The following is a 23,873-nucleotide window of genomic DNA, read 5'->3' as shown; positions in this document are numbered from 1 at the left end:
TATAAACCCTCACCCAGAACCGTCTTCTCCAATCTTAATTAGTATAACTGATAGCCTGATTAATGCCTTCAATGGTGATTTATATATATATCTGTTTCCTCTCATTCTGAAACTAATGGTCTTATCCTCAGTCATTCCTTATGGGAACTTTGATTGTTTAAAATTATACTATGATTTCCTTTATTTATATCACTTTTAAAAAACAGTAGGCCACACAAAGTGCTTTAATGATGTATAAAATACCCACTGTACGTAAAAAAATACATATCAGGTTTGTTATGTTATTTCTATTGTCGATGTACGATTTATGATAATGTGTTTTATAAGTGTCATCACATGTATTTTATAATAATAATAATAATAATAATACATTTAATAATAATACATTTAATACTAATAATACATTTTATTTGTATAGCGCACTTTAAAAACAACGTCATCTCAAAGTGATTCAGAATTCAATGAGAGTAGAGTTAAAAATTAACCAAGAACTAGTTAGACAGTCCCACAACAAGCTTACAAGATAAAATGAGCCTTATAACAATTACATTAATCAACATGTTTTTATTTTATGAGCGATTGAGCGTCGATGTGAAACTTGTATTTACTCAGCTGATACAAGAGGAAAAAAAGCATGTTAAAAAACAAGTTAGAAAGCACGAGGCCGGAAGTAGTTCTGCTTTCATCAAAATAAAAGCACACATTAAAACAAGTTTACACTTGGCTGCATGGTAACTGGACTTTAACACATTAAGCAAAATCTAATAAGGCTTATAACTCATTATTAGATATATTATGAGTAGCTTTTAAAACCTTTTATCGGGTTGAAAATGTTGTCTGTTCTTTTTTTCCTTTCAGAAATAGTGTTTAAGATGTGTTTCAGCAGCCCTGCATGCAAATGTATATTAACACTCAAAGACCAATAGGCCTATAGGAATAAATAGTCAGATCTTAAATATGACACTGTTGGATAGATAGTGAAAGATTATTTAACCAATAATCTAAAACAAAAAAATAGTAGGCTACATTTATAAATAATTATAAGAACAAGCTATATATAAACACATATTCATATGCATAAACTACTTATAATTTATCATGTTTTTGATAGATAGATAGATAGATAGATAGATAGATAGATAGATAGATAGATAGATAGATAGATAGATAGATAGATTTATGAAGATGCATCATTTGTAATTTAATGCTTTACTTGTGAGTTTGAATGCTGCTCCTTCATTTTAACAACGTCGTAGTGCTGTTTTTGCAAAAGATCTAAGTGCTTTTTCCACTAGGCTACTCCAGTGTGTGTTTAAAATAGCCATAAGGCAGTAGTGTTTTTAAGCTATTGTTTCATTGGTAAACCTGTTTTTTCGCGTTTTATTTTGAAAGCTGTACTTGAGACTGATCTGTCGATGAATATGAATATCACTGCTGACTTTACTGTGAATAGTTTAAAGCTGTTTTTCCTTCAGCAAAGTGAATCTGATTTAGTGACGAGACTTCCCCCTCTCCTCGGATTTATCCCTGAAGGTTTTTTCTCCCCCTCTCCCCTGTAGGTCGCTGTGAAGTCAACTTTTCTCTCTTTTTGACCAGTTTTAAAGTAAAAACAGCACCATGTCGCCGCCGTCTCGAAGGCTTCAGACGAAGCCGGTGATCACCTGCCTGAAGACCTTCCTCATCTCATACAGCCTCATTTTCTGGGTGAGCAGCTGCTGCATGTAATGGGGGCCAAGGAGCTAAAGGAGCAACAATGGGCTAAGAGCCGCGGCCGAGGTGCCAACAAGGCGAACTAACTCCACTCCTTCACGACGGGAACACACAAACACACATGGAGTTCAATAAGTTGTGTAGGCTACATGTTGTTAAAGTTCAAGTGGAGCAGCTTTATGTTGATTTAAAGAACCACTTGTTGGAAACGTAGCGAACGTTGTTTTGTTCAGATACCAACTGTCTGAAAACAGCCATTAGCTCTGTATTCTGATTTATTTCTGGTTTGACCTCAAATAATGTTTTTAGCTACATTTTAACTTGGCTGAGAGTTATATTTTATAAGTTAAAGGTCATATGTTTTCACTGTAGGCTATCATTGATGTTGTTCTGCATTCCAACTTAATTATATGTTAAAGTGCAACGTTTGTCTAACAGAAAATGTTTAGGAGTTAAACCTCAGTCCACATTTAATGTTCCACTCACACCGTTTTCTGTAAATAGCTACATTTAAAGCTGAAACTAACAATACGTGTCACTATGTTATCTGTTTTTTTTCTCAATGGGCCTATCTTGAGACCGAAAAAGTCTAAAAACAATCCAAGATTCTTGTTTACTATCATGAAAGTAGAAGGTAACCCTAAAATGTTCTGGTAAAATATACACATTTGAGATGCTGGAACATTATAACTGCATGTTTGCTTTTTTTAAATAATCCAAATTGTTGTTGATTAATATGTTTCTGCGGATCTAATTGTTGTAGTCTATGGTGGGACATACAATGTCATTTGGTAATGATTTTAAGGGTAGAACTGGAAGGTCCATTGGAGTTTTAACACTTTATTTCCTTTGAAAATTAGTACACAGTTGCATAATTATTTCCAGGATCCTTTCCAATATCCTATAGCCCAAGGTGACCTCTTCAGAGGCCTTGTTTTGCCAAGATTACAAACTCAAAGATGTTCAGATTGATTGTTGCACAAGATAAAGAAAATGTGAAAAATCCTCATATTTCAGAAGCAAATACAAGATTATTACACGTTCTACTTATCAACTTGTTAGTTAACAGACTAAACATGCTTGCAGCCATGTAATGCTTTTCTTTGTCAATTTAGTTATCTAATCTTACTTTATACTAATCCTATTAATAAAAAAAGATTCATCATGATAATATTTGGTAGAATAGTCAAGAATGAAAATAAATGCTAGCTTCAGCCATAATTACATGTAAGAAAAGCCTAAACACAAGCTTGTCTTGAGAAGAAAATGAGCAGTTATCGTTGCTCCCCCCTTTTAATCTTTGTACCGAGCACACAGCCATCTCAGGCTGCTGCAAAGTTCAGGTCAATGCTTTTATCTGACCATTTATTGCTCTTGGCTCAATGCACTGATGCCTCCCTTCAGGCTAATGACTCGTGTGGGCAGTCGTAAAGGAAAGAGATGCTGAGATTATTCAACCCGAGGCTAGTGGGGTATCCCGGGTGTGGTTTTACTCAAATGTTGTCCGGTAAATACAACATCTGCAGCCTCTGTCCTGAGATTGTGAACAGTATTTGAGGTTATATGTTTTCTCTGAATACACATTGAGTGTCAGAGCGCCAGCATCCTCTTCTAACTCTAACCGTTATCTGCAGTTTGTCCACTGCAAACTGATTACATTAAGGAAATCAATCAATGAAGGAAACTGAGTTGTTATGGATTCAGCCCATCATGGTTCCTAATTAAAAGTGTCCCTGATATTGGCCAAACGTGGTGCAGATCACTCGTCTGTCTGCATGATCACAGTTTGGTACACAGAAAAACTCAATATTTGTACATCAGAGCGTTTTCACTGGTTTTTAAATAGGAAGAGATAACTGTAATGATTGATGGGTCTTGATTAGTTTGATTTGGTTGTTTGGTTTATAAAATGTCAAAGAAACGTGTCAAAATGTCCATATAAGAGTTTCAAATCCTCGCATTTAAAAACTGGAAACCTGTTCATGTTTTGACTTTTGTGCATGACAGGGTAAGGGTAGGGCTACTCAATTAATCATATTTTAACGTGATTACGATTATGGCTTGCAACGATTATGAAAACAACATAATCGAAATAAAATTATTATTTTTTAATTATTATTATTACTTTTTATTTTTGGGTTTTTCAGTTTAATTATACTTAAAGTTCAGGGTAATCAACTGTTAAAAACATACTGTTAACACTTTTTTTCTCTCCAATAAATGGATGTTTTCAAAGTCAATGAATAATCGCATTTAATAATCGCAATTACAATTATTGACCCAAATAATCGAGATTATTATTTTTGCCATAATCGAGCAGCCCTAGGTAAAGTCTGGTTATTCATTTTCCTTTTTAGAAAATGTAGGATAACTGATGACTGGTTTTATTTTGGAACCAGTCTCAATTGTGTAAAAATAAGTCTAGATCTCTTACGTATCGAGCTGATCAAATCTTTTATCCTTCCCACTTTCTTTTTTTTTAGGTATTACCTTTTCAAAAACAGTTTAAACAATTCAAAATGATTCAAAGGGTTTGATTAGATGCTACTGAACTCTTACATGTACCAGTGTGGTTTCAAGCCTTTAATGTCAGGTTTTGGCCATAAAAGCCTGCTCATCCTTCTCGTTGGCTCTTCTCTGCCAGAGCTGACTCCCTACTGTCGTCTTCAGTTCACAGGCGTGATCCTGCTGGCGGTCGGCGTGTGGGGGAAGGTGAGCCTGGAGGCCTACTTCACTCTGGCCTCGGAGGAGAGCACCAATGCACCATATGTCCTCATCGGGACCGGAGCCATCATCGTTATTTTCGGACTGTTCGGCTGCTTCGCTACATGCCGCGGCAGCCCATGGATGCTCAAACTGGTGGGTGAAGGCGCAGTAAATTCACTGAAATATTCCCTTCAGATGTGACCTTGCTTAATTTCCCTTTTATTGCTCCCTCCAGTATGCCATGTTTCTGACCTTGGTGTTCCTGGCTGAGCTTGTGGCCGGTGTCTCTGGATTTATCTTCCGACATGAGGTCAGTTACTGTCAGAAACATTACCTTTCTTGTAAAGAAAATGAAATCACATCAGCTCACCGAAATATATAACCTTTGTTTTGTGTTGAACAGATCAAGGCCAAGTTAGGTGTTGCCTATAACAACGCTGTGACAAACTACAACAGCACCGACGGCAGCAGCAGCAGCAGCAGCAGCGGTGCAGTCGACGTCATCCAGAGGACTGTGAGTGGGAGGGTGCTACCTTTATCTGACTCACTGTACTAAACAAATAACTCTTGTTTATATGACAACATTGCACATGGGAAACTAAGCATTAAACCAACAGAGAGCAGAGAAGTGCTGCTCTGTTGGTTTAGACTTTCGAGCATGTTACTTGAGTCGCTGCAGATGTTTTCCCAATGGATGGATGATGTGTTTTTGTGAGCTAGCTTGCCCTGCCTTCGTCGACAAAAATCCATTGGGATTTTTCCTACTGATTTTGGATGAAAACAGAAAATAGACTTTGTTGCAGCTCATGTTCATGTTTCTGTTGAGAAAGATACTGTTTATTAATGAACACCTCTTTTTAGGATTTTTATAGTAAATGGACTGTACTTATATAGCACTTTATCCAGTCTTTAAGACCCCTCAAAGCGCTTTACATACTACATGTCATTCACCCATTCACACCCATTCATACAGAGCAGTGTACCTTACTCTAGGACCTAACATTCACACACCGTTGGCCATGCCATCGGGAGCAACTCAGGGTTAAGTATCTTGCCCAAGGATACATCGACATGTTGACTGCATGGGCTGGGATCGAACCCACAACCTTCTGGTTGAAAGACGACCACACTCCCTCACAGCCACAGTCGCCCCGTGTACATGTATAGTGTACATTCAATCGCCAGAATAAATAGCATCTTGTTATTTCTAATTAGATTTGGCATGCTTTTTTTGCGTTACCTAATCTAGCAAGTGGTCATGGCTCAATTGTCAGTCTTACATCCTTCTTCCAAAAAGATTTTTAAAAGTATAAATAACATAACAAGGCTGTAGGGCTGACTGAGTAATTGTGTATAATGTCCTCCAGGCTACTCTCTAGGCTTAAGTCACTTGTTAGCAAAAGCCTTTTTTTAAGATAGGAAAAGTTTTAAACATAAATTTTTGTCGTAGATCAAAACATGAACATCTCTTATGCTTGGGGTTCAGGCATTTTATAGGAAACCCTTTCACGAAACTCATTGACTTTGAGAAGAGGTCACCTGACATACATCCATGCTTACACATTTTCTAGGTTTTAGCATTAATTCCTGTGGCACTCTTAAAGAGATCCAAAACATCTGCAGTGACATCACTAAATCATTTAATGACCAGCCAGGAAATATCCAGGTGTTTTATTTTTTCATCATTAAAATCACATTTGTTACCTTGCTGAAATCATTTTGTTGTTGGCGATTCTCCATATAGCTGCATTGCTGCGGAGTGAACAACTACACTGACTGGAGCGAAACAGCATACTTTAAAGCCAGCGGCATCCCCGCCAGCTGCTGTAAAGACAGCGCCAACTGCTCCCCGGAGAGCCTGAAGGACCCGGAAAAGGCCGGGCAGGAGGTCTACACCGTGGTGAGTTCAGGGCCTTACACCACCACTACATATTTGTGTCAAGGTTTAATGGCTTTAGTTTTATTTGAAGGAACAGCCACATTAATAGCTCAAATGTTTAACTGTGTTTGTAGAAAGGGTTAGAAGCCATTATGAATGTTTTCTTTCTGCTGTAGGGCTGCTTTGCGAGGGTGACCCATGTGATGGAGTCCAACCTGGGAATCATCGCTGGGATCTCTTTTGGGATTGCATTCTTCCAGGTATGTCAAATATGTACATTCTTTGTCTCAGAACAAATAAGACAGTCCTGCCTGCATAATAATTTGTTTAATTACATTTAGGGCTGTTACAAATAAGTTCAAATCCTAATTATTCAAAATCAACATTTGAGTGCTGCAGAGCTTTTTCCTTTTCCTGTCTATGAATAAGCCTGGTGTTGCAGAACTGCTGCAGACAAAGATAATGCTGCACTAATTATAACACTAAATACTATTTGTAGAAATACATTTGAGCTTTTGCTGCGGAGGATTTTTTCTGACTTTTACGGTCCAAACCTTTCAAATAACTTGAGCGTTTTAAAGCCAAAATGTAAAGTTTATGATGTGTTTTTATTTTACAAAATAATTCAATTCGATCCACATTTTGTTTGCTTGAGAGTTTCACTGCAGTCTAAAACCTGTCTGCTCCGCCCCACACCTGATTTAACGAGGCGGCCCAGCAGCATAATAAATCTCATTTATATAACCACAATCATTTAGATCTGAGGATGCAGTGACACGGACAGTAAAAGAGTCTAGAAGGGAAAGATTGTGAGGGGTACATTTACAACACGCACAAATTAAAATGAACCTTTTGGCTAGCTATCCCCATCACCTGAATGTTTATTAATGTGCACTGTCCCTGTTAATAAACCAATAAGTACAAAAACTGACAACTGGACATAATATTTGGATTAAATCCCAGTTAAATTCAGACGCTGATCATATTTCGAGTCTAACAGGGGACACTTGTTGCTATTCTCTCCTATTCTCTCTCCCCCTTCATTTCCTGTCTGCTTTATACAGCATACTATCTAATAAAGTAAAAGAAAATGACCTTCTACTGCTCCCTATGGAATTTGTTATTAAAATTCTATTATAAAGGGATCAGTTTTAAAGCCTAGATGCTATGACCAAACCAACATGTTGATTATAATCAACAACCTCATTCTAAAACCAAGTGCAGCGGGTCAAAGTTAATCCAGATAGTCGCTTTGCATAATCCAATATGATTTACAGCCGGTAATAATTTCAACTTTCACATTCGTTTTTACTTTCATCTTTATAGTTAATGTATAATGTTCTTTATAGCCGGTCTGAGCACTAATGTGGCTGATCTATGCTCTGCTGTATGTGCAGCTGACAGAGCGACATTATCTCCCACTAAGTAAAAGAGTCCATTTTGTTTTGCATCACCGTGCCAACGCCTAAGTGGCCAAATCTGAAATGACCACACAGTGATCCATTAAGTTACTGACTGAAAATGTTCACTATGCAAAGAAAAACGTTTATAAAGAATAATTTGTCCCTGTTACCATAACATGCTTGTATCAGTAAGAACGGCCACTTTTTGAAGCCAGCCTGCAACCTCAGCACAGATCCTTAATTTATTAGTTCTCCTTTTTATCTAGCTACTATTGTGATTCTATGTAAATGTGTTTTTAATGTGCCTGATTTCATATATTTTCACATGTAAACCAAAGGTAATTATATTTTATCTCTTCATAACTGATAGAAACTTCATTTTCCTTAAGATTAGTGTCAAATTGTCGCCCACCCTCCAAATGTTTAAGTCAAAATGTAAAGACCCACCTCTTTTCCCTCGCTTTCGAGTCAGTCTGAGCTATGTTTTATCGATTTTTATGCTTTTATTGTCTGCCCATATTTATGTAGCGTGTATTCATTCTTATGTGTGCCTTTTATCGTAATATTATATTTTATTATAATGTTATGTTTGGTGTGAAGCACTTTGGTGCTATACAAATAAAGTGGATTGGAGTGTGTTAGGAGTTGTCTGTTTTGATAAATCTACATTTTCTTTTCTTTTCTTCCTCTCAGCTCATTGGGATATTCCTGTCCTGCTGCTTGTCTCGATACATAACCAACAACCAGTATGAGATGGTCTAACAGTGACCTTCCCCAGGTGAGGCTTGTAGTATCAGTATATGTATTCTATATAAAGAAAATTGGCTGATCTGGTTTTTGTTGGGAGAATAAATCATGTTCAGAATAATCCGAGCACAAATTGAAACTGAAGCAGTGATGAAATGATCCAATGTCCAAAAGCAAATGTCTTTACACCGGCGTCTGACACGTTTTCTATTTGCAGGTCACTGATGGGCAGCTCCTGATGCAAACCGAGTTAAAGAATCTCCTGTGATTTTATTATTGTGTTAGTTGATATTATTTTAGAGAGGGAAAAACACTCAATGCTTTTTCTTTTTATCAAGCAACAAATGAGCAGAAAGGAAATAATGTAAAAGGGATGTTATCTGCAGTGTAGTTTGACCAAAAAATGTAAGGGACCTTCGGAGATCACGTGTTACTCCTGAGATTTAATTAGGGATTTATATTAAGTGTAGATGTTACTTTTCTTTGAGTTAATTCATTTAACCAATTGTCAACCTTTCCACTTGTTGTGTCTTTTATTAATGCAGCTGCCTTGTTTCTTGTAATTTAACTAAAATATTAGTCTGTAGCTGAGCAGATGAAATCTAGACAATATAAGCTGTTAAATGTTCTCTGCAACACTAAGTGAATTTCTGTGAAACCAACATGGACGATAGGTCGCCACCCTGAAAAAAAGAAAGTAAGGACTTGAGAATGAGGCTGACTAATTACGTGGGCCAGTATTGTTGAAAGCTTTCATTCAAATGTGCCAAGTACAGTTACCCCGCCAACTTTATATCACATATTTCAGTGTTAAGTTGTTATTCTTTTGTGGATGCATGTGAAATATTTGAATAAAGATTTAATTTAGTATCTTTAATTGTGTGTGTGCTGGAGGAGCAGCTCAGGATGTGTCTGTCCTACAGCTGTTTGCTTCTTCAATCATCAGAAGTATTCTGGCAGACAAACATCACTCAGTTATTTGGGGCCTTGTGAGGGATCCATTCACAACAAGTGTAAGACATTTGTTTTATAACATGCAGGGTAACATCATACTATTTTTGGATTCAACACAATATGGAAGTTCAGATGCCTTGTGCAGTGAAACAGTAAGTGTTACTATTGAGTCATTTTGGTTGAGGTTTGGTAATACATATTTTGTACAATAAAAATTGAATGTGACAATATTTGAAGAAAACTTATGAATTTATTCAGATGTTTATAATCTTACATTTTAAAAGGAAGAAAATGTCCCACTCAGTTGACAGAACAGTAACTTTTCAGTTATGAAGAAATGATACTAATCTAGGGCAGGATATACAAATGTGTTCTGTTATAAATATTAAAGTGAATTCAAAACTTCCCTAGATTCCGCACAAGACAAACTCTTTCATAAGATTAATATTTAAACATATAAACAAGATATTGTCCCATAACTGGAGAGGGGAGGCTGGAGGATTGACTGCAACACTGACTTTGGATCTTATAAAATACACTTGTGAGATGAATCCTTTATATACAATGAAAGACAATGATTTGCTAATATGACGGTGTGTGTGTGTCGATGTTCCTAAAATAAATCTCAAAGTTAATTATTAAGTTGGGACCGCAAAGGAAATAACAGCAAACTTTATATAGCACTTTTCAAAACAAAGTGCTTTAGAAGACAACAAATAAACAATGGCAAGAGTGATGTAAAAAAAAATCATGTCATAACATTTGTATTGTGACTTTTTAATCTTTACCTTTTTTGTAAATTAATGGATAATTGTTGTTCTACAAGCTTCTAAAAAACTTCAAACTGAGAAAAAAATCCAAAATCTTTGGCTGGCTGCTCCCAACAGGTAGAACTGCTGCTAGTTGGTAGAGGGAGAATCACAGGTGTAACTAATTACTGTAACGATGCTCTGCCACACCCCGTTAATTAATTTTATTAAATACACCTGTGTGCACATGTCATACAAGCAGATAAACCTGACAACTCAGTGTCAGTACTTATTGTTCAAGGTGGACACTGGATCTTTGTAACATTAACACTGTCAGGTAAGACAGGTAACGGCTTCCTTTAGAACAATTTGTGGGGTTTTTTAATTAAACAATTAATATAGATACTGTGGTCATCGGTGGATTATAACAAAATGGGCACAGCCCCTTTTCCCTTTTGTAAATGTAGTCGTGCTGTGTCTTTAGGCCTTTTACTTTTGTCTTGTTTTTTATCCCTTTTTGTAGTTACTTTGTCTTTTAGTTTATCACTTTGAGATTATTATTATTATTATTATCATCTTGCATCTCTTTTCATTTTCTGTGAGTCTCTCTTAGCTGTTTTGCATCTATTTGTGGTTGGTTTCTCTGTAGTTTTCTTTCCATCTCGCCATTTTAAGTCTCTTTGTGTATGGCGCGTACACTCTGAGTGACTTATTGTAGGTAAAGGCCAGAGTGGCCCCTCAGTTTTGGGCCCCCCCCCCCTGGTCCTGCACCCATTTAGTCCTGTTCAGTAATCCATCCACGACTGTGAATGACTGGTTACTATTGTAAAATTATGAATGGTGTGAGGGGGGTGATGAGTTTCTGTTCATTGTAAGATGTATTCAAAATCATACCACCAGGTGGCAATGTTGTGTACAATAATACATGTAGGCAGCTGTGGAGACATTAAAAAAGCGACTAATACTATTCATTTAAACCAAAGACGGACCGTTGCATTATTTAACACACAGTAATCAAACTTCTTAACACACTATATCAAACATCGTGCATGCCTGTCAAACTCACCAGTGTTGCCTTCAGGCTGCAAACGGCCTAGAAAGGATGACAAGTAAATAAGCTGCAGATAATTGCAGACAAACCTGTATAAATACATTTGAGTGATAGCTGTGATCTGACGTCTGATTGGTCAGTTTTGGATCAGATGCTCTATCGGTCCGCCCACATCCTCCATGCTACCCAATGGGCTTGGTAGAAAAATACAAAAAGGGCGGACTTGATTAGTTTCTTCACCCAAAGCCGGCTGTCCGGTATAAAAACGGTCTTCCGCTGTCGGTTAGTTGAGGAAATATTTTACTTTCCTTCCCGGCGGGTGGTGTGTAGAGCCTGAGAAGACTTGGTTTGTCCTACCAGCCAAGAAACATTTTCCTCAGGTAACCTCGTGGTTCAGGTCAGTCTGCTTCCTTTCTTTATTCCGGGTTTCAGATTTTAACAACAGGAAGTCAAGGTCATATTGATGCGAGTCGGGCGTTAACAATGCGGCAAAATTAGGGTTTATCATTCATGTAGTGGTTGAAATTGATTTTGTGTGAGCTAGACGTCCATTTATTATAATCTTCTGCGGAAGAGAAACGAGCCGCCCCTGTTTCATCACATTTCCTGCCTAGCTACACAGTGTGCGTGGGGGCTGTCTGTGTGTGCATATGAATGTCGTGATTGGTTGCCTTTGTACCCGGAGTGTGTGAACCTGTTTCAGACTCCATTAGTCCTGGATTTGGCTGTTGTTTTTGCAGCATCATTATCAAATCTTTGCACTTTCATTTATTTCCTCCATCCTCATGTTTTCTCTCATCCTCTTGCAGATCAGCCACCAAGCAGCTCTGCCTTAACATCACCACCTGCCATCTCTACTGTAACTAAGCCAACCTAAAGCCTTCAAAATGATGCAGATCAGCAACGACCCCGCCAGCAACAAGCACTCACTCATCAACGTCATGCACCGCTTCATAGCAGCTGCCAACAACATGGACGAGACCATCATGGTGCCCAGCATGCTGCGAGACGTCCCCCTGGAAGAGCAGGAGGCCAGCAAGGTGGAGCCCAACAACAACAATCACGAACCCCCCTGTCCCAACAAGCAGAGGGACATGTACGAGCACTACCTGCTGCTCAAGTCCATAAAGAACGACATGGAGTGGGGGCTGCTGAAGAGGGAGATGAGCAGCGGCTCCAGCTTCCTGGAGATGGCTGTGAAGCAGGAGGAGCAGCAGACGGTCACAGGAGACCTCCTCGCTGACGAGAACTTAGACCTGGAGAACCAGTTTCATTATCACCTCAGAGGACTGTTTGGAGTTCTGTCCAAGCTCACAATGCAAGCCGACCACCTCACCAACAGGTACAAGAGAGAAATCGGAGGCGGAAACTTCATGAGATAGAAGTAATACGTTTTTCTCCCCTCTGACTGCTTGACTTGCACAATGGGATGTGTTGAGAAGGCCCCCCCCAACCCCATCTCTTCCTAATAGATCTCAATGGAAAGTTAGCTGACCAGGGCGACCACTTTGACTTTCTCTCACTCCTGAGTAGCAACACTCCATCTTCCCCTACCAAAACACAAGAACCAGTGACGCCGGCTCGTGTCCCTCGGCCAGTTTCAGAGGATGCACTGTGCATGGTTGAGGTTTATTGAACCGGTCTCAAAGTTCAGATGAAGCGCAGCTCTGGTTTATGCAGAAAACTTGCCATCCCCTCTTTTGTCTATTCATTTCAACATGAGTTTGTCACCAGATTGTGAATAAAAGAAGGTTCCTTATTGTAGGAGAAATTGAATGCTGGTTATTCTGTCCCTCCTTTTTAAGAAAATGATTTTAAAGCTGAGCTGAAGGGCTCTTACCTGCCGAGGTTCTAAATCTTTCCACCTGGTATTACTGCAACATGGCGTGCCTTGACTTTTTGTACACCCTCATGCCCTGTTCAGTTACCTCCCCATTATCTGACTGCTAAAATGGTTCATTATGTTCATTTGTTTGTCCTTGGATATTTCAAATTTTATATTAAATCAGTAAACCTGAAATAAATAATTGGAAACTTGATGTTTGCTTGTGTTGTCTCTGCTAACAGGAAGGGTGTTGGAGGTGTTTCTCTTTTGCTCTTTGTAGCTTCATTTAAAAAAGAAATGTTTTCTTCTCATTGCTTAAGGCTGCACAGGAATGCATTTTGACATGCCATAACATGTCATCTACAACAGCTACTTTACTCACTGCTGTGTATGTGGGGCCTGTTTAACAACTTTATTTAATGAATCATTTAACAGTGCTTCTACTTAACTAGTACTTTAAGGTGACGCTCGAAAGAGGTGCTGCAAAAGAAAGTAGTGCTCTCGAGCAGAATTGTTCACTTCCTTTCTGTTTCATGCAAATAGTCAGTTGTGCAATGCAAATCACCTGCAAGATCATCCTGCAGCTTGTATGCATGTTTTTAACCTAAAATGTAGATGCATTTTAGCAACGAATGTAATCTTTGTTAGACAAATGAAAGTCATCTTAAATTAGCCCTTTGATTTCTGTTTCTTCAAAAGATGTCTGATTACGGACCATAATACCGATTATCTTATAAGAAATATGATAAACTGTGCCCATTTGTCACACCCATTACAAAAGGTTACAAGAGCTCAGTCCATTTGTTATAGTATCTTAATCTAATACCTTTTAACATTTACCACCCACTAATCTCAAACAATGGGACCAGCGGCTGAAAGGGTGACATAAAAGCTGTTGAACCCATTAGAAGTGATAAGACTCTGTTTAAGCAAGACAATAAACGTGATTAAAAGAAAAAGTAACACCCTGGTTGCATGTCAAACATGATCTTTAAAAGCTCTGCAGGAATGAGTGGACATGGATAACATATTTCTGCAGTTTTGTCCCAGTGAACAAGATGGTAGTGGGGTATAAATTAGACATTAAATTGATGTATATGTTGCTCTAACTCCACACCAGCTGCCACATCTATCCATCACTGAGGGAAACCCTCCCCTTAGCAACAGCTCCACCGAGAGCAGCCAATCCGCTCGCAAAGCCTTTTTTCTCCTCAAAGGCAGAGCGGTGATTAGGAGGTTGCTGTATGAAGGGCATCCAGGAAGAGAGTGGAGGGCAGGCGGTCAATCAAACTGGTGTTCCTCTGACCAGCAGCACAGCACAGGCCGGGGTTTGAGAGTTTGCATAAAAACTGCTGCCTGAGCCCTGCGGTGCGAGGCTGCAGCCCTCCTCTTTCTCTCCACTCACAAAGGGCCATACAAATGGCTGCAAATCAAAATGGCTGTGCTGGTCAGGGTGCCTCAACCCACTCAGATAAACTGGGTCAACCAAACTGGTGACAGCTGGGCAGACGTTAATTTTGTAAAGAATAAGAGTCTTTTTTCTTACAGTATATTAAACACCTAAAAATAAAGCAATGTACATATTTACTGGCGTTAGACAAAATCGGCTTATTTAATTTCTTGCCAAGAGTTATATGTGAAGATTGATACCACTCTTACCTTTGTCTTATATTTAAAGATGTAGACAGTTAGCTTAGCTTAGCATAAACACTAGAAACAAGAGGAAACAGCTAGCCCTGCTCTGAAAAAATTCACCAGCACCTCTTTAGGTCGATATTCAACATCTTGTTTGTTTAACTTGTTCTTTCTTTAGGTCATGCTGTTCAGTTATCTGATAGATTTACAATTCAGTGTACAGGTCTTCCAGCGCAGTGCAATGCATCTGCACTTTTAGATTCCTTCAATGTCAGCAAAGCTTTGCAACTCCAGCTGAGTCAATATCACTATCGGCTCTTTGGTGTCCCCATCAGAGTCACTCAGTCATCATGAAAATGTAGCAGAATAATGAAACTCTGAGGTCTTATTATAAATGGCCAAACATTTACACACATATCAGTAGCCTACAATGATAAGTCTCTTGAAATGTGTTTCCTTCATTTTATACTGAATTTTTTCATTGGATGTAGGCCTACGTGATTTTGGCATGTCCCACACACTGCTCTGCTAAGTGTGTGTGATAATTAAGTGATTAAATGATACTACATTTTTAAAATAATTATATGGTTTTATTGTCCACAACAAGTTATTTGATAAAACGAGTAATTTTGATCATGTATATATTTTATTTTCATAATAATATTGAGCATGTGTCCATGACATTGCTGTCCACCCTGTCATTATGGGGTAACTGCCCCTATAGAAAACATCTGATGTCTCAAGGTTTTCACTTTTCAGTGACATTACTAACATCATTTTGTCTTTCCTCAATTGAGGCTGAGACATTGGCTAGTTGCAGAGTAAGTATTTAAACTTATATTTCGTAATTGTAATCATATTATGTAAGTAGTTGGATGTTGTCAAGCTTAACATGTCCACTCTGTCATAGTGAAATGTCAAGTAATATAAAAACCTTTCAGAAATTCGAAATATATTTGTTAAAGAAATATGCTAACTGGATCATGTTGCTAACTGAATCATGTTGCTAACTGAATCATGTTGCTAACTGAAGGTCCACCATGTGCTCATTAAATGCTAATATTAGCCAAAAATGTCCACCTGCAATGTACATTTCATAATCACTATGTTATTACAATATATTTACTCTACTTTGAATTTGTCCATGACAGGGTGGATACATTTTGCTGTTTGCATGTACATTGTCACTGCTTGCAGTTAATTTATAAAAAGTGTGGGAGCTTGACCAACATCCATTTCTAACAGCATAACATATACTTCATACAATGAATATGAAGTTCAATGGAAAATCTCAGCTTTTTTTTTTTTGGAAATGGGGAAGTCTCAAATGCACCTTATGGTGATATTGAGCATTCACACACATCTTACTGCAGGAAATTGCATGTTCTAGTTTGTACAAAAACTGTAGAGTGTATACATGAGGACTGGCTGAGGGGGACATGTATCAGAATAACTTATGGCTCAGAGCAGTTCATAGCACTCAACTTCGGTTTTAGTATGGAGGCACAAATAAGAAAAACATGTCAGGCTAACAGTTTCCCCCTGCTTTCAGTCTTTATGCTAAGCTAAGCTAACTGTCTGCTGGGTCTTCTTTAACCGACAAATATGAGACTGGTATCAACCTTTTTATCTCACTTTATTCCTAATAGACTACTCCTTTAACAATGTGAACTGCATCAATCCTTGGTACTATTCTTCTAGTCTCAAGAAAATGTAATCAAACATTTTACAGATACATTTGTTTAAAGATAGCTTTTCACAAAACAAGGTAAATCTCCTCAAATATATTATACTTTTGAGTCGTTTTTTTCTTTTTCAGGCTCCAGACAAACACATCTCAAAGCAGTACTTGAACCATGACATTGATATTCTGTAATATGGCTCCAACTGCTGGCATGCACAAGTCTCCCAAGTCACGCCAATGTCTTGAGAAACCCGAGGGCAAATCGTTGCAAACATTGCCATTTTGAAACAGCTCCAGAGTTTAGAGGAAGAAGTGCTGTTTCATCGTGCTCAGCAGCTGTTTGATTAACTGTTTCAAACTCCATGATATAAAGTGCTTATTTACTTATACAGCTTCAGAATTGTAATGCCAACAGTAAAGAAAAAGATTGAAGATCAAATGTCTTTCAAATCTCATTTGCATCTTGCAGTCAAATACAGATTTTCATTATGTGCAAATTTCCGCACCCTTAATTTCTCACACAATTCTTGTAGTTGTATTAACATTTCAACACAAGTATATGCCCAAAACTCCTCGTGTGTTTGGTAAATGAGCTGTAGAACAGTTGTTTAGCTGTCTGATATTTTTGTCAGACATGGCGTGTTGTAAGGGCTCCTAGGGTCAAGTGCAATGTGCCAACATATCTTGGGACATGAGACTTTGGGTGTTGAAAGGCCTCTTGATGTTCTGGCAGCTCTTTGCCCCACCTCACCCTCCAGCATGAGGGTGCGTCGTGATCGCAGACTTGGCAGACTGCAGTCCTTCCCTGGCAGCAATCTGCTTCACCTCAGCAGCACTGTCTGTTGCTCAACAGCTGTAAAGCTCCTACCTGACAGGAGTAAATCCACAGGCAGAGCATGGATTATTACTTTACAAGGCCGATCGAGTTAACCTTCTAAATAAGGGTTTGTATCTTTTTAGCAGTGCAGCTTAAAGCACCAATATATACCTGCAGCTCCGCCTTCTCTCTGTTTGCTGCTGACAGCCTGGTCAGCTTTATTCTGCTCTGCTCTGGTAACAGCTCTGCTCCCTGAGCAAACACCGGGGCACATTCGCTGTGCTGTTTGCTTTAATATCAGCTCGCAGCAAAGCTTTGAGTTAACTGTGAAATCAAACAGAAGAGACACACATTTGACTCTCAGTGGGAACTGTAAGAGGATTTGGAAACAACATAGAACATATTTGCTTAATTTAAAGAGGCCTCCAGCAGGCTGTTAAAGGGACAGTATAGGAACCTTTGTGTTTGAGGTGTCTAACCTTCAGTAGATGTAGATTGTGAACATGCAGCACTGAGGACGGGACATATATTTGCAAACTCAATATCACCTTCATTGTTTGCTATGTTTAGAAAATATTACCCGCTTTAAGTTATGCTCTGCCTGTATTTAATTCTTAAAAGGAAATTACACCAACAAAATCTAAATAACGTTACGTAAATGTAACATAATGTGTGAAAATACTGTAAACACATGGCATTTATCTAATCTTTGCATTTTGTAGTTGAAGGCAAACTGTACTTCTTTGTACTACAGTATGTGCCATGACAGTAACATTGAATCTAATCTAATAATCAAATCAAATCAAGGTTTATTTATAAAACACATTTAAAAGCGATTTTTGGTCGAGCCAAAGCGTTGTACATGTAATAAACAGTAAACCAGTTAAAGCCTAAACTATGTTTAGAATATTTTCCACAGCTTTAACTTCCTGTCAGAGCCCTTTCTGATGGGGAACTGAAGACGCTATCTGTGCTTGTTTCGAAGCGACCACACTCCATTGAAAGAAACTGTTTTGCTGGTTTGCCTCTGCCTCAATCAGTTAGTTAGTTAGTGTCACTGTGTGACTTGTACGGTGTCCGACCAGTGCAAACGCATTTCAAACCGGAGAGACGTGATGTATGGAATACATATTTATTGTTACACGTCATGTAAATGAAATGATTGCCATGATAATACATCAGGAGAATGGAATGGTGTTTGGCGATTAGGCCCCGGTTTGCAGGATAATCATTCGGGAGGGAAAGAACCGCTCCGATGAAAATCCCCGGGGTCTAGACACTGGAGGTGGTGATAAGTAGGTGGGACCGGTCTGGAGGAGGAAGGTTAGCTTTGTCCTGGAGGAGATTGGAGGCGAGAGGGGTGGAGGAGGGTTGCGTGTGGTCACCTGAAATGACAACTGACAGGGAGGAACAGCAGGCATTTTAAGGATTTTAAAGTGTGCAGCAATTGGCTGCTGAGGGGTGACGCCCACATGTTTAATGAGGGGGGAGAGAGCAATAGAGTGACGTGTAAGTGACTCATTGTTAGGTCTTCCTTATTGAAAGCTTTCATTACAACCTTGCAATATTTCCATTTGGAGGAACGTATAAAAAACTATGCAAATATAAAAACACAAATGCGCCAAAACACATGCAAATGAAGACATATCAGAACAACATATGCACAGAATTTATTAAACATTTACCAACTTGCAGCAAATACAAAATGCTGCAAATACAAAACGCAGCAAGAAGCTCAAAGCAGAATGGTTTTGGAATCACTTTTGTTTCCGTGTTCCTGTTTCCTTATGTGTTTAGAGCTTTTGCAGTTTTAATGTATTAACTCTCTGTGCAGCAGTTCCCTAATCTGTATTGGAGCTATGTTAAATTGCATTGTCTCTCAGATAAACAAAATATTATAATTACAAGTACAGTGAATTGTTTTTAATTAAATACTTGAGTAATTCTTCAAAGTTAAAATCAACCATGTAACCCTGCAGGAGTTTAACTCGGTCCCAAGATAGCTTGTGATTAATAAGAGGTTGCTGTTGGAGATGTTGAGTTATGTATGCGGCCCACATGCAGCGTTGCTATGGTAAAATTGTCTCATGTGAAAGAGGGGGAAGCCCACATTATCGTGCATCGCTCAGAGTTACAATATGCTGCCTTGTTGAGCTGCAGAAGTAATGGGAGCCAGCACGCTCACTGATGTCATTAACATTTCTGTGTGTTTGCTGTTTGCTCTCAGCGCAAGAGCAGCAGAAAAATATTTGTGAAGAAAGCAGCTCTGACTGTGAGAATTACTATTAAGCGTTACATGGTATTATATTATAAGAAAGTATATTGTATAAGTGCATTCAAACAATATAGTTAATAGAAAGGTTCAAATGTGCAACCAGTAACAGACAGACCGCAAATAGGAAATAAATGTTTAGTTTATGTCTAACTCCATGTGAACTTGTTAATTTGATATCAAAGTGTTACCCAATGTTTTTAATGACTTTGCTTTCAGTCATTAGCTATTACTTTTTTGATAAAGGTCTGAGACACGCTGACTGAATGAGACACAACACTTTTCTTATCTTATCATATCGCAGAGATTTGACAGGAGCTTATCTAATGTCCCCAGGGTCACATACATACAGATTAGAAAACCATTTTTTTTAAAAGTACAATTTACAGTTTAAAATAGAAGAGCTCTGCTAGCATGCAAAAGCATTCCTTCTAGGGAACGTGCAAAGGACCACAGCATTAACAATAAGAATAATATTCAATAGTAACTTCACAAATGAAGATCAATACAACACATTTCAGTGTGACAAAAAGTGACTATAAGAAAAGGATAATGCATTGCTATTGAGTAAATGAAACATCATGTAAAGAAGGTAAAACAGCTTTGCAATGACCATCCAACTCTCTTTGAGTTCAATGTGTATCAATAATAATACAAATGAAATAAACGTAACTCTCAAAATCGACCCTTTCTGCATGTTGATATCCCTCACACTTTTACTGTAAATACATGTTGCACATATAATAATGCTAAGGTAGGATTTTGAGTAAAGATATCTTCTTTAACGTTATTTATTTGTGGTGATTAACTCAAGTAAATGATCTGAATACTTCCAGCAGGAGTACATCAGACCAACATTCTCTTTTCTTTATCAGGAGACATTAGCTCAGGGCCTCTGAATTAGACCTTCATCGTGGCAACGCATTGCAGATTAAGTCTAAGTGCCCGTCGGTCCACTCTTTCAGCTCCAGCGCTTTTGTCTTGTCAACATGGAGACGCAGATGTGGAGCTGGGAACATCTTGTTCTCTCTCAGGCGGAGACTTTCCCACTGAACCCACCCAACAAAGACGTAACCCCCCCCCATCCTCCTTCCTGCTTTTTCATCCACCCTATGATAAGACCTGGTAGCTCTGTGTTAAATAGTTTGGGGAAGAGAATCACTCTGTGTTGCTGTTTGGGTTACAACTCCTAGTCACCAGAGATGGGAGGAGAGAATACTGAATTCACTCAGAGCACAATGAAGCCTGTTTTGTTTTTCTCACAGCAGAAAACCCATCTTCCCACGATGTTAAACTTGAAAACCCTGGAGAACACGCCACTCTGAACACGCTGGTGCACCACAGCTGATCAGTGTGTGTGGCTCGGTGCTGAACATATAGGGGAGGGAGGGTTGAGGTTATGTAAGAGCGAGGAGAGGGGGAGTCCAGCAGCAGCAGCAACAACAGCCTGACACAGAGTGACTCTGAGCCCTGTCTGCTGCTCACACACACATGCGCTGCTAATATAGGTCAAAACTACCCTCTGTCATGCAGTCTGTGTATGCACTGCAATGTAAACACACATGGCTGTTTGCAGGGGTTGGTTGAACGTAGAAGAATGGGTACAAAAAACAAGGATTAGGACAAATAAAAAGAGATGTTTAACTTGTGGAATGGTTATGACAGTTAAGAATTAAGAATATGTAGTTCATCTAAAATATTTATTTAAAAAAACTACTTTCAAAATAAGGAAAACATACCCACACCGAGGCATGATTATGATTTAAAAAGAAAGTCAATGTGAACTTTTGTATATTTACAAAAAGAAAGATTAGAATTAATGCAAAACAAAGTCAAAAGTGTTTGCCAGGAAAGAAAAAACAAAAGAGAGTTTGGGACTTTGGGGTATGAATATCTTCTTTGTGTAGTTTCATATCCAGTGTTTGCATGAAATGAGGATTGTACAAAATAATAATTGTAAAAAGATAAAGCTAAGACTTTGGATTGTACACCTATAGAGAGGTGTGACCCCGGGCCTCATGTCCTCAGCTGCCTGTAATTATCAGGTTTATGTTGCTGATCACAATCAGCTGAAGTCCTCTCCTCTCACAGGAGACAGATAAGCCCTCCGCTCGCTGCAGGTCACTGTGTGTGTCGATCTCGGGCCGCTGCACTTAATCTACGAGACAGAGGAGAGACAATGGCAGTGCTGTGCGTGTGTGAGTGCGTGTGCGTGTGCGTGTGCGTGTGTGTGTGAGAGAGAACGTGTGCTTTAACAACAATAAAGCCCTCTGTTGTCAGTGGAGCCATTGGAAACCACTCCAATCCACAGAAAACACAGTGATCAGATTTCTGACATCAGTTTTTGTTTTCGGCTAAAAGCTTTATCTTTAACCCGAGGATTTGGAATTATTTTGGATGGCAATAGACGAGCGGGTCGACAAATATAATGTGAGGAAGAAGTGGCCTTATGTTGTTTTGACCTACATGTAGCCAGGGTTTTTCTGTTCCTACAGCTCTTAAACTAAGCATGAACCTCTTCTCTTTTTACAATTAACCCTTGAAATGATGAAAGCATCTGCAAATGGCAAGGTAGTACAACATGTAAACTATGCTTTGGTGTTTCATGTTTACTTCTTTACTTAATATTTCATTAAACCTGTTGTTTTCCTTTTTACAAAATAAACAAAGACAAAGAGGAAGATCTTGGGATGACAAAACTCAACAACTCCTTCACATCTGCTTTCAGCAAATGAACAACTTCACTATTTGCCACATTAAGATGAACATTTAACTGCTTTTAGCTTTAACTCTTAAACTGCTTATTCCTAATGTTTAAATACAAACTGGTGACTCAAGACCGAAAGTGAACATGCCTTCAGTGATTGCACTTCAACTGCTTTTACTCTAACAATTCAACTAACAATCAAGACTTCCGACTCAAACTAGATTTGTTTAGACGCAAACAATTAACATTTTAACATCTTAATGGCAGCCTCACACTCATGAGAGAATGGGCCCCTGGCCACACATATGCAAAAGGCCCCACCACAGACTTGTTGTTTAGCCCCTTGTCGTTGTTGTTTAGTGTCTCTTTGTAGTCATTTTGCATCTCTCTGTGAGTTGATGGCTTTTCCTTGTTGTCATGTGTCTCTATGTTGTGGCAGAAGGCCAGGGGGGCCCCTCAGACACTGTGGCCCCTGGACCTGTGTCCCATAGTTGATTCATTCATCCATGCGTGTGTTTACTTTACTTCAACTTACTTTACTTCATGTGGCTAGAAATAGAAGCGTTTATTTTACATTTTTTTATGTCTGCGTGACTCAGTTTTATTTTAGAGCTTCAACTTCAAATGTCAATTGAAGTCCTGTAATAAATCCAACTTATGCCTATCTATTATAAAACATACAACTCAACTGCTATCTGTTCATTCATATCAAGTTAAGTCTCAGTTCATTTCATTTCTTAGACTTCAGCTACAGTAACAGTGTGCTTGCAGCTCTCACACATCATTTCTCCCTTCAGCTCCTTTCAGTGCAACAGCAATTTATTTCACATGCAAATCATTCCGCCTCTAGTTTATCTAACCTTTGTGAGGCTGTAAATACACCGTGCAAACAATTATAATCATGACTGTATCGGGTGGTTTTCCCATGCACATGCACACAGGCAGAAATGTTGGATTAATCCCAAATCTTACTCAGATGTCTGGCCGAGGTCAAGCTGCTGGCCAACAGCGAGGGCCGATACATGACGGTGTTATTTTCATCGCCTGGGTTATATTTAGAGTTGAGGGGGTGAAACCATCGAGCCAGAGTGAGCAGCAGATTAAATAGCAGTAGATCTCTTCTTATCAACACGGAAAAAGAAAAGGCATTGTGTCAAAGCATTATCTTGTATTATTCATCATGTCTTAATGCCACAGACATTCAACAGAAGTGGAAAGAGATTCATCTAAATTCAGCTGATGTTAACAAAAGCGCCCTGTGCAGTCTCACGGGATGAAAGCTAGTTTGAACTGTCTCCGGCAATAAAACACTCCCCAGACGTCCAAAGGACAATTCAGACAGATTCAACATTTATTCTCTCATGTTTAAGATTCTGGTCACTGAACTGTTTTCATTAAGGGCTGTGAGAAAAGGGAAGTATCCAGGCTGAGCTTTAGATGCAGGGACATCCCTCTTCTGAGTGTTTTTCTATTTTTTTTTTAAAGAAGACTATTGCATAACAAATGTACTCAGTGAACCCGAGGCATGGAGAGGAACTCATTTTTAAAACAAATAACATACAGAAAAGCACACAATAAAATTGGAAAGCCTTCACAAGTTAACACGTGTTGCCAGGATTGAATTTCAAATATTAGTTTAACTTAATATTCCTTATATTGCATTGTGGAAATGTAAGTTAAATTAATATATAAAGACCCCTCCCATCCATTTGATATAATCCTAAAATGTTCTGT

The 23,873-nt window shown here is 38.6% G+C and overlaps 2 protein-coding genes across 4 annotated transcripts; both read left to right on the top strand.

Moving 5' to 3' along the window:
- The first annotated feature begins 1,453 nt into the window (after positions 1 to 1,453).
- On the top strand, positions 1,454 to 9,313 carry tspan6 (tetraspanin 6). Its single transcript, XM_079673114.1, has 8 exons — positions 1,454 to 1,704; positions 4,381 to 4,569; positions 4,652 to 4,726; positions 4,820 to 4,930; positions 6,161 to 6,316; positions 6,472 to 6,555; positions 8,392 to 8,476; positions 8,663 to 9,313. Exons 1-7 carry the CDS (start codon positions 1,618 to 1,620, stop codon positions 8,458 to 8,460), a joined length of 771 nt encoding a protein of 256 aa, XP_079529240.1. The 5' UTR covers positions 1,454 to 1,617; the 3' UTR covers positions 8,461 to 8,476; positions 8,663 to 9,313.
- A 1,063-nt stretch (positions 9,314 to 10,376) lies between these two features.
- Positions 10,377 to 13,236, top strand: mid1ip1l (MID1 interacting protein 1, like). Of its 3 annotated transcripts, none has more exons than XM_079673116.1 (2): positions 10,377 to 10,485; positions 12,009 to 13,236. In XM_079673116.1, exon 2 carries the CDS (start codon positions 12,087 to 12,089, stop codon positions 12,579 to 12,581), a length of 495 nt encoding a protein of 164 aa, XP_079529242.1. In that variant the 5' UTR covers positions 10,377 to 10,485; positions 12,009 to 12,086; the 3' UTR covers positions 12,582 to 13,236. The 3 variants fall into 3 exon arrangements, with proteins under 3 accessions (XP_079529242.1, XP_079529243.1, XP_079529241.1); XM_079673117.1 differs by having other exon boundaries at positions 10,441 to 10,494; XM_079673115.1 differs by lacking the exon at positions 10,377 to 10,485 and adding an exon at positions 11,437 to 11,596.
- Positions 13,237 to 23,873: the final 10,637 nt, after the last annotated feature.

This window comes from Notothenia rossii (assembly GCF_949606895.1).
Source record: "Notothenia rossii genome assembly, chromosome: 3".
In the NCBI taxonomy this organism is placed as follows: domain Eukaryota; kingdom Metazoa; phylum Chordata; class Actinopteri; order Perciformes; family Nototheniidae; genus Notothenia; species Notothenia rossii.
This window is presented reverse-complemented; position numbering and strand designations above follow the sequence as displayed.

Excerpts from the sequence above, each read along its gene's own strand:
- tspan6 (XM_079673114.1), top strand. The coding sequence starts at position 1,618 with ATGTCGCCGCCGTCTCGAAGGCTTCAGACGAAGCCGGTGATCACCTGC. Across the intron at positions 1,705-4,380 it reads CATACAGCCTCATTTTCTGG|TTCACAGGCGTGATCCTGCT; the intron begins GTGAGCAGCTGC and ends TGTCGTCTTCAG. Across the intron at positions 4,727-4,819 it reads GATTTATCTTCCGACATGAG|ATCAAGGCCAAGTTAGGTGT; the intron begins GTCAGTTACTGT and ends TGTGTTGAACAG.
- mid1ip1l (XM_079673116.1), top strand. The coding sequence starts at position 12,087 with ATGATGCAGATCAGCAACGACCCCGCCAGCAACAAGCACTCACTCATC.